Source organism: Rattus rattus, chromosome 14, assembly GCF_011064425.1.
Source record: "Rattus rattus isolate New Zealand chromosome 14, Rrattus_CSIRO_v1, whole genome shotgun sequence".
Taxonomy (NCBI): domain Eukaryota; kingdom Metazoa; phylum Chordata; class Mammalia; order Rodentia; family Muridae; genus Rattus; species Rattus rattus.
The window spans coordinates 29,783,660-29,799,462 of record NC_046167.1 but is presented as its reverse complement, the minus strand read 5'-3'; the positions used below and the strand labels follow the sequence as shown (position 1 = coordinate 29,799,462).

At 43.0% G+C, this 15,803-nt stretch overlaps 1 protein-coding gene across 34 annotated transcripts in view; it reads left to right on the top strand.

The window, feature by feature from the left end:
- Crem (cAMP responsive element modulator) overlaps positions 1-15,803 on the top strand; it is a 65,291-nt gene that overhangs the window by 39,466 nt on the left and 10,022 nt on the right. For 13 of the 34 annotated variants that reach the window (XM_032884307.1, XM_032884342.1, XM_032884341.1 and 10 more), the window contains one exon: positions 4,950-5,138. The exons of 12 other annotated variants lie outside the window; for them this stretch is intronic. In XM_032884307.1, the coding sequence (XP_032740198.1) occupies positions 4,950-5,138 (189 nt within the window). Of the gene's footprint in view, positions 1-4,949; positions 5,139-11,720; positions 12,000-12,380; positions 12,802-15,803 lie in introns of those variants that run through there. 9 more of the 34 variants (XM_032884328.1, XM_032884329.1, XM_032884332.1 and 6 more) reach the window with 9 other exon arrangements.

Below are 15,803 nucleotides of genomic sequence, written 5' to 3'. Positions count from 1 at the left end.
AATTATAGTTTGAAATTAAAGTAGTTTTAAATTACATCTGCTTAAATATTTATGTGCTTGTGTATTTGAATTACTTCTATACAAAAGTTTAGGATTGAAAATAAACATTCATCAAGTAAAGGGAGCTCAGGTCTTACTTTAAGTTGAATATATTGTGCTCCTCTTTTGGGAACTTTTTTTTTTTTTGAGACAGGTTCTTACTGTGGAACTCTGGCTGGAATACAACATGTAGACAGGTTGAGCCTAAATTCATAATCATCTGCCTAACTGTCTTTTCTTTCACAGTGCTGGTATTAAAGGGGTGCACCACTGTGCCTGGCTAGGTTTCCACTTTTTAAATCCATGTTTTCTGTCTTTGTCAATTATATAAGACCTAAAATTTGCCTTATTGGTCTGGGGATGTATAACTAAAAATTAGTGGCTTAAGGGGTTGGGGATTTCGCTCAGTGGTAGAGCGCTTGCCTAGGAAGCACAAGCCCCTGGGTTCAGTCCCCAGCTCCGAAAAAAAGAACCAAAAAAAAAAAAAAAAAATTAGTGGCTTAAGAGATGAATAGGTAAGGGAATGAATGAATGACAGAAATACTTCTTCACAGCTGAGTGTGGCAGTGTGTGTGCCTGTGATCCCAGCTGAGTGTGGCAGTGTGTGTGCCTGTGATCCCAGCTGAGTGTGCAGTGTGTGCCTCTGATCCCAGCTGAGTGTGGCAGTGTGTGCCTGTGATCTCAGGTGAGTGTGGCAGTGTGTGCCTCTGATCCCAGCTGAGTGTGGCAGTGTGTGCCTGTGATCCCAGCTGAGTGTGGCAGTGTGTGTGCCTGTGATCCCAGCTGAGTGTGCAGTGTGGGCCTCTGATCCCAGCTGAGTGTGGCACTGTGTGTGCCTGTGATCTCAGGTGAGTGTGGCAGTGTGTGCCTCTGATCCCAGCTGAGTGTGGCAGTGTGTGTGCCTGTGATCCCAGCTGAGTGTGGCAGTGTGTGTGCCTGTGATCCCAGCTGAGTGTGGCAGTGTGTGCCTGTGATCCCAGCTGAGTGTGGCAGTGTGTGTGCCTGTGATCCCAGCTGAGTGTGGCAGTGTGTGTGCCTGTGATCCCAGCTGAGTGTGGCAGTGTGTGTGCCTGTGATCCCAGCTGAGTGTGGCAGTGTGTGCCTTTGATCCCAGCTGAGTGTGGCAGTGTGTGTGCCTGTGATCCCAGCTGAGTGTGGCAGTGTGTGTGCCTGTGATCCCAGCTGAGTGTGGCAGTGTGTGCCTGTGATCCCAGCTGAGTGTGGCAGTGTGTGTGCCTGTGATCCCAGCTGAGTGTGGCAGTGTGTGTGCCTGTGATCCCAGCTGAGTGTGGCAGTGTGTGTGCCTGTGATCCCAGCTGAGTGTGGCAGTGTATGTGCCTGTGATCCCAGGTGAGTGTGGCAGTGTGTGCCTGTGATCCCAGCTGAGTGTGGCAGTGTGTGCCCCTGATCCCAGCTGAGTGTGGCAGTGTGCCTGTGATCCCAGCTGAGTGTGGCAGTGTGTGTGATCCCAGCCAGTGTGTGCCTCTGATCCCAGCTGAGTGTGCAGTGTGTGGCTGTGATCCCAGCTGAGAGTGGTACTGTGTGTGCCTGTGATCCCAGCTGAGTGTGGCAGTGTGTGTGCCTGTGATCCCAGCTGAGTGGCAGTGTGTGCTCTGATCCCTGAGTGTGGCAGCTGAGTGTGTGTGTGCCTCTGATCCCAGCCTGAGTGTGGCAGTGTGTGTGATCCCAGCTGTGGCAGTGTGTGCCTGTGATCCCAGCTGAGTGTGGCAGTGTGTGTGCCTGTGATCCCAGCTGAGTGTGGCAGTGTGTGTGCCTGTGATCCCAGCTGAGTGTGGCAGTGTGTGTGCCTGTGATCCCAGCTGAGTGTGGCAGTGTGTGTGCCTGTGATCCCAGCTGAGTGTGGCAGTGTGTGCCTGTGATCCCAGCTGAGTGTGGCAGTGTGTGTGCCTGTGATCCCAGCTGAGTGTGGCAGTGTGTGTGCCTGTGATCCCAGCTGAGTGTGGCAGTGTGTGTGCCTGTGATCCCAGCTGAGTGTGGCAGTGTGTGCCTGTGATCCCAGCTGAGTGTGGCAGTGTGTGTGCCTGTGATCCCAGCTGAGTGTGCAGTGTGTGCCTGTGATCCCAGCTGAGTGTGGCACTGTGTGTGCCTGTGATCCCAGCTGAGTGTGGCAGTGTGTGCCTGTGATCCCAGCTGAGTGTGGCAGTGTGCCTGTGATCCCAGCTGAGTGTGGCAGTGTGTGTGCCTGTGATCCCAGCTGAGTGTGGCAGTGTGTGTGCCTGTGATCCCAGCTGAGTGTGGCAGTGTGTGTGCCTGTGATCCCAGCTGAGTGTGGCAGTGTGTGTGCCTGTGATCCCAGCTGAGTGTGGCACTCAGGTGTGTGTGTGCCTGTGATCCCAGCTGAGTGTGGCAGTGTGTGCCTGTGATCCCAGCTGAGAGTGGGAGTGTGTGTGCCTGTGATCCCAGCTGAGTGTGGCAGTGTGTGTGCCTGTGATCCCAGCTGAGTGTGGCAGTGTGTGTGCCTGTGATCCCAGCTGAGTGTGGCAGTGTGTGCCTGTGATCCCAGCTGAGTGTGGCAGTGTGTGTGCCTGTGATCCCAGCTGAGTGTGGCACTGTGTGTGCCTGTGATCCCAGCTGAGTGTGGCAGTGTGTGCCTGTGATCCCAGCTGAGTGTGTGTGCCTGTGATCCCAGCTGAGTGTGGCAGTGTGTGCCTGTGATCCCAGCTGAGTGTGGCAGTGTGTGTGCCTCTGATCCCAGCTGAGTGTGGCAGTGTGTGCCTGTGATCCCAGCTGAGTGTGGCAGTGTGTGCCTGTGATCCCAGCTGAGTGTGGCAGTGTGTGCCTGTGATCCCAGCTGAGTGTGGCAGTGTGTGCCCGTGATCCCCGCAAGTAGGACGTAGAAGCAGTATAATCAAGAGTTCAAGGTCATCTTCTAGTTCTAAGACAACCCAGACTTCATGAGACCCCACATAAAAAACTTGAAACAACAAACACATTTCTTTCCACTGTTATATATGTTGGAAACTTCTGTAATAGTTTTGCTATTTTAGGACAGGGTCCCATTGTAGCCTAGACTAGAACTCACAGCTGTCCTGCCATGCCTCCAGACTGCTAGGATTACAGGCACATGCCATCATGCCTGGCTGATAAGTTTTGTTTGTTGTTTGTTTTAAAGGCCAACATAAAAATATATATTTAAATTCATTCAGATGTATCTTATTTTCCTACCTTTTCTCCTGATTGATGTTTATTAAAAGCAAATTATTCCATCTTTGGATATTTTGGCTTTTCAGAAGCTTCCTGCTTGAAACATTAAGTTTTAGTCTCCAACAATCGTCACCCTTTTGAATGGGAATGTCCTCTGTCATTTCATAATGCCAGTATAAAGTATTAAAGGCTAATGTCAGAGACTTATCAGTAGAATTGTTTTCCCATGCCCTGCATGGTGGCATGTGCTAGCGCCAACTGTGCTGGGGATATGAGGGGTGTATGCGTGTGCATGTGTATTTTAATTTTTAATTATGTTTTGAAAAATATAATAAGTATATTTTCAAACATACATATTTTAAATAAATGACAAAATGAGATGATATAGAGATAATAATGAGATAGACTCAATATTGTAATGTTTATATTATGAAAAAATCTTCAGTTGGAAATTTAGAGAAAAATTACTTTAAAAATACTAAAAAGGAGGAAAGTAAGAAAAAAAATAGGAAAAAACAAAGTAATTCTGTATTTCTCTCAGTATTCTGAAGAGAACTACAGAAGCCTAATACTGTAGTGTTGTTGAAAGTGAAGTTCTGAGGCTCGGATGTCGTCCTCTTGTTAGAGTGTATGCCCCCAAGCATGAAGCCCTGGGTTCAGTCCCCACCGCTTTATGAAACTGGGCATAACGGTGCAGGCCTGTAACCTCAGCAACAAGTGGGCAAAAGCAGGTCATCCTTGGCTAGCAAGTGAGTTCACTGTTAAGATTTGGTATACATGAGACCTTGTCTCAAACAGAAAAGAGAAAATTCAATTTCTGTAATTGGAATTTGAAACCCTCATTTAACTCACTTAGAGTTGCAAATTCCTTCTGCCTTCCTGGCTCCCTCCTTCCCTCTCTTCCTCCTTCCTTTCTTCCTCCTTCCTGCCTGCCTTCTTTTCTTCTTCCTTCCCTTTTCTTCCCTTCCCTCCTTCCCTCCTTTCAGTGAATGCCTGTAATTGAACCCTGAGCCTAGTGCACGATCTGAACATGCACTCTACGCCCTTAGCTGCCTTCCATAATAAATTAGATATGTAGTTAGGTAACTTGAAATACAAGCCTAATGTAATTGCTGTGCTAACTGGAAATCTTACTGACCATTTCCTAATTCTCAAAGAATGTTGCTTACAACCAAAAATATTTGAAAGAATAGGTAATAATTCAAAGCCAGACTTCCTATCTTCCTCTTCGCTCTTCCTCTTAAGTAGTTTAGTGGAGGAGCCTGGAGAGATGGCTCGCAGTTAACAACATGGCTGCTCTTCGGGGCCCGGAGCAGATTCCCGGCATCTGCCCGGGATCTCACAGCCGTGGAACTCAGTGGAGGAGATCAGTGCCCTCTTTTGGCTCACAGACACAAGGATGCATGTGGTGCACAGGCATACATGTAGCCAAAACATCCATGAACATAAAATAATAATAAAATAATGGTGGCATGGATGCCTAGAAGGAAACTTTGTAGACTCTAGGAATTAAAGAAAGTTCTAAATACAAAATACACGGAACAGCAAAACCAAAATAAAATACATCCATGTTGATAATCTTTTACAAAGTTCACCCCACGGTAAAGAAGCTAACGGTTTTCTTATGGTCCCACTTAGAAAGTAACAGAGGAAGCAATGGTAGTGAATAGAATATATTATATTCTCCCAAAAGGGGATTAAAATAACTCAGAATTATCTAATATTTCTTCTCTTTTTCTGTTAAGTTGCTATAGCCCAAGGTGGAACAATCCAGATTTCTAACCCAGGATCTGATGGTGTTCAGGGACTCCAGGCATTAACAATGACAAATTCAGGAGCTCCTCCGCCAGGTGCTACAATTGTACAGTATGCAGCACAATCAGCCGATGGCACACAGCAGTTCTTTGTCCCAGGCAGCCAGGTTGTTGTTCAAGGTATATTTATTAATCTAATGCATTTAGAGTACTGTGTCACACATTTTAGTGTCTGTCTGTAGTACTGTGAAATATATTGGGGTAGATTTTTTTAGGTGGGATCACTTAAAAAACATTCAAAGCAATGTTTATACTTCAGAGAATTGAAAGTATGGTTTTCACTGACTCTGAAGAAAGGGTAATTTCAGAGAGGCATGATAAAACAAGGGGAGATGGGAGCATGAATGCATTTTTAAGTTAAATATATTGCATTAATGTCACATGCTGTACCCAGTGTGTTTTTAAAAAAATTTTGTTTATATTGTGCTGTGTGTGTGTGTGTGTGTGTGTGTGTGTGTGTGTGTGTGTGTGTGTGCACAGTGTTCATGCCATGGCATGTGAATGGAGGTCAGAGGACAACTTTGGAGTCTTATATGTTGGTTCACATTTTATGTGGGTTCTGGAGATGAGACCCAGCTTCTCAGGATTTTACAGCAAAAATCCTTTACTGACTGAGCCACCTCACTGGCTCCAGCATATTTCTATTACTTTTTATGGGGGCATTTAAGTGTATAGTCAGTGATATCTTGAATTTCTTTTTTCTTCCCTTGTTTTTCCAAGTCTAACTTTCACACAACTTATTTAAAACAAGTGTTAATTTTTCTATCTTTTAGACCCTTTTTAGTGTGAAGACTAATAGACTCTTGTAGATTTTTTTTTTATTATTATAGAATACAGTTTATTCAGGGCATGAGGAGGGGAATTAAGAGGTTAGTAGGTGCAGAGGAGACAGGAAGGGAAGGAGGGAGAGAGGGGAGAGGGGGGGAGGGGAGAAGAGTAGAGGCACATGAGCACATGGAGAGAAGGGGGAGGGGAATGGGGAGAGAAGGGACAAAGGGGAAGAGGGGAAGAACAAGAGAGGACAAGAGGACTCTTGTAGATCTTATGAAAGGATTCTGTGGTGAAATAAAACAAGATGTAGCCATGAGTTTGGTTCAGACTAGGTACTACATTATTTTGACTTCATTCAGCTGTGCTTATGATAAGTATAAGACATGTATTTAATACAACTTAAACCACATTTTAATTCTAATCTTTTGGGTCAATTTGTCTAGAATGTATTACACTCACTTTTCTTCTTTATTTCTTGGAAATATGGCCCAGCTGACCTAGAACGTGAAGAAATTCCCCTGTCTCAGCTTCCTCAATGCTGAGATTGCAGGCATGTACAGTGGTGTGCCTGGTTGATGACTCCTTTTCCTCTTCCGTAATTAGGGGGTGAGTGTGGGGTGCAATGAGAGCACAGAGTCTGCAGGTGTCTGGGGATGTGGCTCGGGGTTCAGAGTGCTTGTTGCACAGTGATGAGCCCTCAAGTTTAGATCCCAGCACGCACACAAGTCAGCCGCAGTGCAGATACCTGTAACCACGGCTCCAAAGGGGCAGACAGGGGGATTTCTGGGGCTGTCTGACTTCCAACCTAGCTGAGAAAATAGGAACCCCAGGTTAAAAAAAAGAGTTCCTACCTCAAAGAAGTCAGCAGAGTCAGAGGACAACTGGCCATGTACACACGTATGCATGTATATTCAGCACAGCACAGAAACACGGGTCAACAACAAGCTACACAAGTAGATGTAACTTAACATAAGAAAGACTGAAGGTGGGTATGCTGGTGCATGCTGGTAATTCCAGTACTTGGGAGGCTGAGGACTACTTGAGCGAGCCTGGACTGAGTTCCCAGCTAACAAGGGTTCTGTAGTGACACCCTGTCCCCTCATCCCCAAACAAACAGCAAAACAAAGACAAAAAAGTGGTGGTGTTTTATGGAGAGAAAATAGTAAAACAAGACAAAAAAGTGGTGTTGTTCTATGGAGAGAAAATAGTGTCTACACACTAATGTTTATCTTACATTAAAATTAAAACCTTTTGTTAAATTTTCCTATGCTTAAACCTTGTTTTTCTAAACGAATAAAGTCTTCTCATGTCACCTTTTTTACAGGAGAAACTGATGCTGCAAAATTGATACTTTAAAAATGCTTTTAGATTTTTTTCATGTTTTATGTTATTACTATATACCTAAGTTTTATGCCTTGGGGTTTAAAATAATTTTCCTTTCACAAGTTTCAAACCTATATTCATTTTTGTGTGTGGAGTATACATGTACATGTATATCAGATAAACGTCTGTATCTGGGTGGGTTTCTTTCTTTAACTGCTGGGATTGCAGGCAAATGCTGGGCCTGGATTTTCACGTGGGTGCTAGGGACCAGGCTTAGATCCTCAAGCTTGTGTGGCCAGCACTTTACTGACTAAGCAATTTTCCAGCCTCCTTTTTTTTTGTTGAATAGTTTATGTATTTGCATTTGAATTGTTATTCCCTTTCCCAGTTCCCCCCTCTCCTATCCCTTCTCCCTCTGCTTCTAAGAGGATGCTCCCCCTCCCACCCACCCACTCCCACCTCAACACCCTGGCATTACCTTACATTGGGGAGTCGAGCATTCACAGGACCAAGGGGCTCTCCTATCTATGCTGGACAAGGCCATCCTCTGCTACATATGTGGCTGGAGCCATGGGTCCCTCCATGTGTACTCTTTGGTTGATGGTTTAGTCCCTGGGAGTTAGGGTGGGGGGAGTCTGGTTGGTTGATATTGCTGTTCTTCCTATGGGGTTGCAAACCCCTTCAGCTTCTAAAGTCCTTTCTCTAACTACTCCATAGGGGCCCCTGTGCTCAGTCTGATGGTTAGTTGCAAGCATCCTCATCTGTATCAGTAAGACTCTGGTAGAGCCTCTCAGGAGACATCCATATCAGGCTCCTATCAGCAAACACTTCTTGGTATCAGCAATAGTGATTGGGTTTGGTGGCTGTATATGGGATGAATCTCTAGATGGGGCAGTCTCTGAATGGCCTTTCTTTCAGTCTCTGCTCTACTCACTGTTACTGTATTTCTTTCCTTGAGTATTTTGTTCCCCCTTCTAAGAAGGACTGAAGCATCCACATTTTGGCCTTCCTTCTTCTTGAGTTTTATATGGTCTGTAAGTTGTATTTTGAGGTTTCCAAGCTTTTGGGCTAATATCCACTTACTAGAGAGTGCATACCATGTGTGTTCTTTTGTGACTAGGTCCAGCCTCCTTTTTGCTTCTTCTGTTTTCTGTTGTTTCAAGCTGGAAACTTATAGTTTACCTTTGCACTTTCTATCCCTTTCTGTCCAGAGTCCCTGTATTAAGTTAAAAGGTTTTCATTTCTCCTCCTCCTGTCATCACCTACCTAGGCAGCTGTCCCTGTGGTCTGGATAACCACAACAGCCAGCCTTCCTGGAGCTGGGAGCTGTAGCACCTTTTCAGCTCTCCTGATGATGCTGGGCAGAGGTTCTGTTCCTGGCTCAGTTTTGGGGCAGAGTTCATTTAAATTCTTTTCATCATCTTCTAATGATTCTGGGCCACTAATATTTTTATAAGCAAGATGTTATCTCCAGTGTCTCTGCTGCTTCATTATGCTCTTGTGTCTTCAGGTTAGAGTGGATGCCCCAATATTCCACATACATTCCCCAGATCTGTTCAAAGTGAGATATCCTATAGATTGAATTGCTTTCATAATTCACATATATATGTCTGTGGTTCTGCATACTGGGAAATCTAAAAACCTAAGGGTGTCTGGAGTACCTGCTGATTCACATAGAACCATTATCTGTCTCCGTGCCTGGTGCAAAAGGCAAGGGGCTCTCTAGGGCCTGTGTGTTAAGGACATTAACCCAATTAATGAAATCTTGTTACATAACTTTTCCTGGAAACGTGAACAAATGTCTGTTAGCTCAAGCTGGCGTGGCAGTGATGACATGGGAATGATTGTCCCCAAGTCCTGCGCCGTGAACCCATTCGTTGATTTGGTTGCTTACAGGCGTATATGCTTACAGGCCACTTTTAGGAACATGGGGATTCAAATGCAGCTGCATCACAGAAAAGATCAGCCTCGCATAGCCGATGACCTGGTGCTCCCTGTCCACCCAGCAGGCAGCTCTAGGGTGGAAGAGTCCCTTCTGCTCAGCAGCCAGTACTTGTGCAGTAATAACCCTGGGAAAGGGCTCAGAAATCTTAGTTTCTGGAGCATCTGGGACACTCGAGTCTTCCCGCCTCATTCGGGGCCTTATCTTCCCAATAGAGAGAGGGAAGGGATGTTTTCCTTAGAACACAATCATTACACAGGGGCTGAAGAGATAGCTCAGTGGTTAGGAGCACTGACTGCTCTACAGGAGGTCCTGAGTTCAATTCCCAGCAACCACATGGTGACTCACAACCATCTGATGCCCTCTTCTGGTGTGTCTGAAGACAGCTTCAGTGTATTCATATAATAAATAAATAAATAAATCTTTAAAATATTTAAAATCATTACACAGAAGAGCTGTACTCACAAAATGTAATTACTTCCAATCCTGTTACACTGGGGTTAGGATTTCAGCCTAGGAATGAGGGGTTGCACAGGCATTTGCTAGACCACACTGAGAATGTCGGCAGGCGCTTGGTATGTGCTAGGCAAAGTTAGACATCCATTGTGTTGCCTCCCTTTCCCTCCTGTGTAGGCCTTGTTCTTTCACAGGCCTTCCCTCATCTTCCTGACATGTATCCCATTTCTTTCATGTTCTCTGACAGGCCTGTTTTTCCTCCACAGCCTTCATATCTACTACTTGTCCTAACAGGTACCCTTTCCTCAGATTCTATGTTATTCAGGTTTCATCTTAGATAACACCTCCTCCAGGAAGACTTCCATGGCCTTCTAAATCTGGCCTAGGCAACCCCACAGTTCCCAATGCTTCATCTTAGGGAGTAGATCACATGTGCTGCCACTCTCTGTCCCGCCTCAGTGCCAACTTCTATTTGCATTACAGCCTTTAGTATCTACCAAGATCTGTCATGTGATAAATGTGAACATTTTCCATATGGAAGTGGTGTATATGTCTATAATCCCAGCACTTGGAATTACCAATTTGAAGGCTACAGAGGGAGGCCCTGGTCAAATAAAAAAGTCCCCTATATCTGAAAATATTGTAAGGTCAGCAACAGTTCAGTGTAGGGCTGTATTAAAGCTTTCCTAATAGCAATAATCATCCCCACCTTAAAAATAACATTTGTTTTTTATTGTGTGGGCACAGGTATACCATACACATGTTAGAGGACAGCTTGCAAGAATTCTCTCCTTCCAAAGGTTAGGTTGTCAGGGTTGGTAACACATGCTTTATCCACTGAGCCCTCTCATGGGCCCTTCCCGGTTTATACAGTATTTATTAGATGTCAATGTTCAAGTTCAAAGACATAATGAGATAAAAGTAAACCTGGCTTCTGGTGGAGCCTTGTTTGAGACTATGCACAAGTCCTCGTCTTTAATCTTCACTTGCAATTCCAGTTTCATTGCAAGGACTCTGCAAAACCCTGTGCCTTGTGGTCACCTCACCTGTAGCTCAACAAAGTCCTTGCCTTTCCTGCAGTATGCTTGATTGAACAATGTAAACATATAGCATTTAAAAGAAATCATTGTGTCGCATGTGGTGGTGCATATACCCTTAGTCCCAGCACACAGGAGCAGAGGCAGGTGGATCTCTGAATTCCAGGCCAACCAGGTATACATAGTGAGACCCTGTCTCAAAAAGTTACTATTTATGACAAACAAATAGATCATTAATATAAAGTCAGGTTGAGTTTTAATCATACAGGAAAGTGGATTTTTATAACTTACGGGGGTGGGGGATCTCATGAAGCAACATGTCAGCCAGCTAGCTTGCTTGCTTGCTTGCTTCCTTCCTTCCTTCCTTCCTTCCTTCCTTCCTTCCTTCCTTCCTTCCTTCCTTTTTTCTTCAGTAAAGGTGAAAACATTCCACGCTGTGGAATGCCTTTGCTAAAATTTCAGCAATTATCCAGCTTTTCATGTGTGGAAATCTCACCAAGTTACTCATATAAAAGCTGACATTAAAAATATGAATAGCAATTTTAGTTATGAATTTTAAGACCATTAAACTTCAAGATATTACATTGAATTTCACATTTCTATTTATATGTGTCAAAAGGACCAAACAGCAGCAAGTTCACGTTACCCTGGTAGTTAGGAAGACACCGTATTCCACTTGCTGCTTTGGCAGAGTGAGTTTCCAGACTCAGCATTTCCTCATTTCCGGCAAAGTGAACAAATTCCAAGTCACCCTGGGAACAGCTAGATTTTATGGAGTGATAGCAAATGGTTTAGCAAATGAAAGTGTAACTGAGTGGAGGTACTCGGATATTTCTAACTCAGTAAGTTTAGGAGTGTCTATGAAATGCTTTTATTCTTTTCTTTCTTTCTCTCTCTCTTTCTTTCTTTTTTTTCCTTCTTCCTTCCTTCCTTCCTTCCTTCCTTCCTTCCTTCCTTCCTTCCTTCCTTCCTTCCTTCCTTTCTTTCTTTCTTTCCTTTTTTTTTTTTTTTTTTTTGTATTGACTTCAGGATTTTTTGTTTAGTCCCTGAAATGTGGGTCTCCAAACTCTTCCTTCTTTGGTTCTGAGAAACAGATGGGGCTCATCTTTCCTCCTGTCTCCACAACTCCATGAGCTACAACCCTGTAACTTTTCATTTTATTTTTTTGCCAGAGCCCATCTGAAAAGATTTTTATGTGAAAAGTGAGAAACAAGAACATTCGGATGGTTTATTACAGGAAGAGTTTTTACAGGGCTTTGCTTTCAGTGAGCTGCTATGTGACAAAGCAAATTGATGGCAGTGATAGGCTGGTGACGTCACTGTGATGTCAGTGCTCCTACTTATCTTACACATGCTTGCTAGTTTGGAACACTTTATTTTGGACTGTGGTACGGCCAACAAGACCACTCTGTATGCAAAAGCCCAACATGGCTGTAACTGGAGATGAAACTGGTAAGAACATAAAGGGGGATTTACATTAATTTTGTTTTGTTTCGTTTTAATATAGGGTTTAGAAGTATTTAGGAACTTCCGAGTGTTTTAGGAAGTGTGATTTTTTTTTTAGTCGCTTATGCATAAGAAGTTTCTTTTCATGTACTTCTGCACATTTAGCCTGCTTTGTTAAGCCATCATAGTGCGATTGTTTATAGTGCTATTGTATCTTTTGCTCTGGGGCTTTACTGCTCTGTTGACTAAGGCAGAGATCTGCCCGCTCGCTCGCTCGCTCGCCCTCCCTGCTTTTTTCCCCTTTCCTTCACTCCTATCTTACCTCCACTCCTATCTTACCCTACTCGTTCTGCCTCACTAAAATAGGCTAATAATTTATCTGCAACCTGTTGGAAATTCAATCTAGCTACCAGTTAAAATATCTGATGTCCACGTTGTAAACCGTTGAGCTACTGGGTAGTAGCTAGCTCGCATGGGATAAGGGAAACAGCGTGCTAAGAATGGATGTTTTCAGCCTGCTTGTTCTTTCCTCCTGCCTTTAAAAAATGGTCCGCTCTTCAGCTAATTGAGTTCAAAGGGCTGACGTCATTACATTTCCTGGAATCATGTTTCAGCGGGGAAGTGGAAAAGTTAAACTCCAAGTGAGCTGCACATTGACGTCAGCTCCGAGTCATGTTGTGATTTAGTCAGTTCCTTTCTGCTTTGTCAAGCTTGGTGGACAGATTGCAAGTTTGTTAACTAGTTCACCGCCGCTTTCAGCTGTGGGAACGTCTTCAGACGGATTAGCAACTTTAGCATTTGTCTTGTGGTAAGTTAAGTATCTGCTTGAAGATGGGGACGCATTAGGCCTGTAATGCTTGCATGAGCACAGCTCAGGGGCTGTTTGGCAAGCTTGGTAAGTCGTACCTCCGGAGAGGCTCTCCCAGCACCTGCCTAGTGACAAGTGGGCTATATTTAGGCCGAGGTTTTGGTGCTCGCTAGATCTGTAGGCAGAGTGCCCTCTAGTGCCCTGTCAGGAGCCTGCTTGTCTTTCATTGTTTCCTCAGCCTTTTCTACTTAAACTTTGTAATAAGTTCATGATGTTTTGTTTTTCTTAGTAATAGATAAGTGATTTTGAAATACTGAGTTACCAGTGACCTTTGTGTGGTTTGTGACATTGTTTATTCAGTTGGATTTATTTGTAACCCAGTTCTGAATTTGCAGTTCAACTGAGAATGGAGACGATTATGGCTTCCCCGCAGTTTAGCTCTTTAGAGTCACTGGGTCTCAGCCCTCATCCTGGATTGAAAGACTGTTGTCTTGACCAAGAACAACTCACATTGCATTGTTTCCGAGGTAGCCTTTAGGAAGCGCTTGCTTGCTTCGTCAGCTGGCACTGTTTGTGACGGCTACAGGTGCGCAGTAGAGTGCAGCAGCTCGGGAGCAACTGGGGCGCCCCAAACCCTAAAGTCAACGACTTTTCTCTTTTGGTGCATGCATTTACTTTAGAAAAATTGTCGGTTTGTTTCTTCTAAGCAAACTTTAAATTTCTATTCACCACTTGATTGTTAGAGCAGGAGAGAACACGGAATACAATAAAATAGAGTAATTAAAGTACCAAGTATATCTATAGGTATACATTTACATTAAAATTTAGCCATTGCTTGTAAATGATATATTCACATACACTGTGTTGATAGAATGAACATATCATTTTTGAAGCACTTTCTCATTATAGTTTGTTTTCCAGCACTAAGCCACAGTTTGAAATTTCAAAATTTCAAAAATACTGAAACTTATAAATGTTGAATGATATAGAACATTTCCCACAGGACCCAACGGTAGTTTGGAAATAACTATTTTTCTGAATCTGTTACTTTTCACAGTGACATTTGAAAAAGTATCATATTGAAAACAAATGAAATTTATATCCTTTTTATTAATGAGCAAAAGTACAACTGATTGAAGAGCGTTTTCAGCAGTGTGGCAGCGAGGCTCTTAGCAGCAATCTTTGGATTCTCGGCTCCGGGATAGTCTGGGTTGTCAAGCTGAGGGAATTGGCTTGGAAATCTTTGACCATGACCAGCATTTTATATCATGGGACAGTGACATGTGTCTCACTCTGAATTTATATAACGCAAGTTTCAAACACAAAAGCAACACAAAAACACAATCGTTTCCTATCTTATTTTCTTTTTTTGCTTTAAATGTTAGCTTGACCCATGAAATTGATTTTATGACCCATGGTCTATAATGTATACCTGAGATCTGGACCCAAGTCAGGCTTCTTATGTTGATGACTGCCCCAGAAAAGATCTTTATGGAATCTATAATAGGATCATGGAATCAAATAAAAGAATGATATTGTTGATTCTGCTTGGTGTAATGTAAATTTGTATTGTCTTTTGTTTTGTTTTATTTACAATTGATTATGTTAGGAGCCGAGTTTACCATTTTAAGACCTGGACTTTAATAGCTTATTTTCAGAATTCTTAAATTTTTCAACTATTCAGATTTGGGAAATAGTATCTTAGTATTTGTTGCAGGAGAACAGGAATACACACTTTTGTGATTTCTGTTAGGAAAATGTAACATAATGGGATGGTTTTGATTAGGGTTTAACTTTTAAGTTGCTATTAAAGCAAATTATACTTGTATTGGAAGTAGATAGAAGAATAGCCTGCTTTTAGTTCAGTAAGGCCTCAGAGCTCATAGGACAGCTATTATGCCGGCTCCACTTGGCAGATATCTCTGAATGCAGTCTTTGGTAAAGTTATTTTACTTTTTCCTGTCTTATTTTTCTTTCTGAACATATTGTCTGATAAAGCAACTATGTCAACATTTTTGCATTTATGTAAATATATGTAAAATATATTACAAGTAAGCATAAGTCCAAGTTAATGAAAGAGCTAGCAAAGTACTCAGATTGTAAAGGTGATCCAGAGGGAAGAGAGTACAGGCTGAAGCCCTAGAGGCTCACCTAGAGGAAGCCATATGAAACAACGGGAAAGGAGAGTGCTTTACACTCATGCTCACTGACCACACAGGGCACACACTACTGCACAGTGGCGACTGAATGCAGATCAGAGTAGGCAGGGGCTCTTCTGAGTTATAAAGCCAGCCAGCAGTGGAGCGGCTCAGGTCTTCAGAAGCCTCTGGTTCTGCTCATACTATGTTATGCCGCTCTCATGACACTGATACATAAATGCTAATGTAGCATGGGTCATAACAGCAAGCAAGACACAGCTTTTCCAATGTCTACAGTGAAGCTAGCACCACTTTAATCAAAATGGAGGTTTTCCTAGACCACTATTCTGATAAAGCAATAGGGCATTTGTCTTTCTCTAGAACCTTAAGTTTCAGTATTCATAATTTCCTGTCTTTTTCATAGGTTTCCTAACTTTTAATACTTTCATTGAATAAACAATCTAAGAAGCCCCTTTATGTGTATCTTAGATTGAATATGTTAATTATTTCATGTTGTATATAAATACATCGAAGTATTATTTGTACATCTTGATTATAATATATAAATTCAATTTTAATTTGTTAACTATGTCTCAATAAATAAACATGGAAAATATTTATTTAAAAATTTTTATTTATTATTAGTTTGTATGTATGCAGGTGTGTGTGTGTGTGTGTGTGTGTGTGTGTGTGTGTGTGTGTATGCCTGCACGTGTGCACACGCACATGGAGCTCATGCCATGGCATGCATGTGGATTTGAGAAGTTGGTTCTATTCCCTCCTGGGTTCCAAGTGATCAAACTCAGGTTGGTAGGTTTGCACATGACAAGTACTTTTATACCTTTGAGCTGTTTTTCTGGCCTT